The 1,366-nt window shown below is 30.6% G+C and overlaps 1 protein-coding gene across 1 annotated transcript; it reads right to left on the bottom strand.

Annotated features, from left to right (window-relative positions):
* Window positions 1-375: 375 nt before the first annotated feature.
* On the bottom strand, window positions 376-788 carry LOC115228019 (small conductance calcium-activated potassium channel protein-like; the record flags this gene model as incomplete). Its single annotated transcript, XM_029798692.1, has 1 exon — window positions 376-788. A coding segment is annotated over one exon (413 nt), but the record flags the coding sequence as incomplete, so codon positions are not given.
* Between the last annotated feature and the right edge of the window lie 578 nt (window positions 789-1,366).

Consider the following 1,366-nt stretch of genomic DNA (forward strand, 5'->3'; position numbering starts at 1 on the left):
TGCATATAAATATATTATATATATATATATACATAAACATATATATATATATACAAAACATATATGCTGTACATATATATATATATATATATAATATATTATATATATACAAGGAAATGAAGAAAATGCTGACAAAATAATTTAAGTAATTTAAGTAATTTAATAGGTGACATTCTTTTTTACCGGTTGCGCATTTGTTATGCTTATCAAAAAGATATTTTTTTAAGAGAGATAGAGTTCCTTTCTGATAGATTTTTTCCTCTTATCTGTGTTCCACATTTTATCGTGTTCCACATCTCCTTTTTTAAATATATATATATATATATATACGCATATGTTGTATATATGGACCAAAGAAATTTCAAAGGTACTCACCTTTCACAGGCACGTAACGTCCAACTAGCTATTATCCATAACGATAACATGAAGACTAGTAGAACAGTTCCAGGACAGATTGTCATAAGTGTCTTCAGCACAAAGCGTGTGTCAAAGTTGATTCTGTTAAGCGCGCCAATACTCCGAGAGGACGCATCAGTGAACAGTCTACTGTGCAACAGCATAACACGACAAATGAGATATAGCCTAAAAAACATGGGAAGGGACAGGATAATATCCACAGGAACTTGTACTGATTGGACTGTTTGTTTTAAGGATGTAGGCCACATAAAGTAAAAATCTCCAGGAATCGGATGTATGGCACAGACAATGATCTCCAGTAGTAACTGCATTCCTCGACGCCATGATATTGCTATGCGCCAGTCTTCTACGCAATTGTCCACCGCGAAAAGCTAGAAAGGAAAAAAAAAGGGAGAGATAAATCATAAGTTAATTATTAAAATTAAAAGATTATCATTACTTTGAATAAGAGACATATATACATACATAAACACGCACACACATGTACATATATATATATATATATATATGTAGGTCCCGGGTTGATCCGGGGTTAACCACAGTAAGTAAGGTACTCAATACATAGCAAGTAAAATTAATTTATTATAGAAGGAGCTTCTACAGGACTAGTACTGTTTCTCATTCAAGAGAAATCTTCAGGAAGCTCTTAAGAAATTTGAAAAGCTAAACGCGAAACCCGTCTTTCTTTTAATTATGTCATTATAAGAGAAAAAAAATGTTTTTAATATTCTTCAAAGTTTTTTATATTCTTCAGACATATTGACGCAAATATATATTTTTTAAACATTTAAGCCTTCTGTAGTTTTTACTTTTTACTATTTTCTATATATTGAACCACGTGCTTTCACAAACCAACTTTCTCTCATCTATATATATATAATATATATATATATATATAATTGGCTGATGAGTAACTCACATTTTTAAAACGTTGTAATCTCTTTCCTCT

The sequence above is a fragment of the Octopus sinensis genome, unplaced genomic scaffold, assembly GCF_006345805.1.
Source record: "Octopus sinensis unplaced genomic scaffold, ASM634580v1 Contig09103, whole genome shotgun sequence".
In the NCBI taxonomy this organism is placed as follows: Eukaryota; Metazoa; Mollusca; class Cephalopoda; order Octopoda; family Octopodidae; genus Octopus; species Octopus sinensis.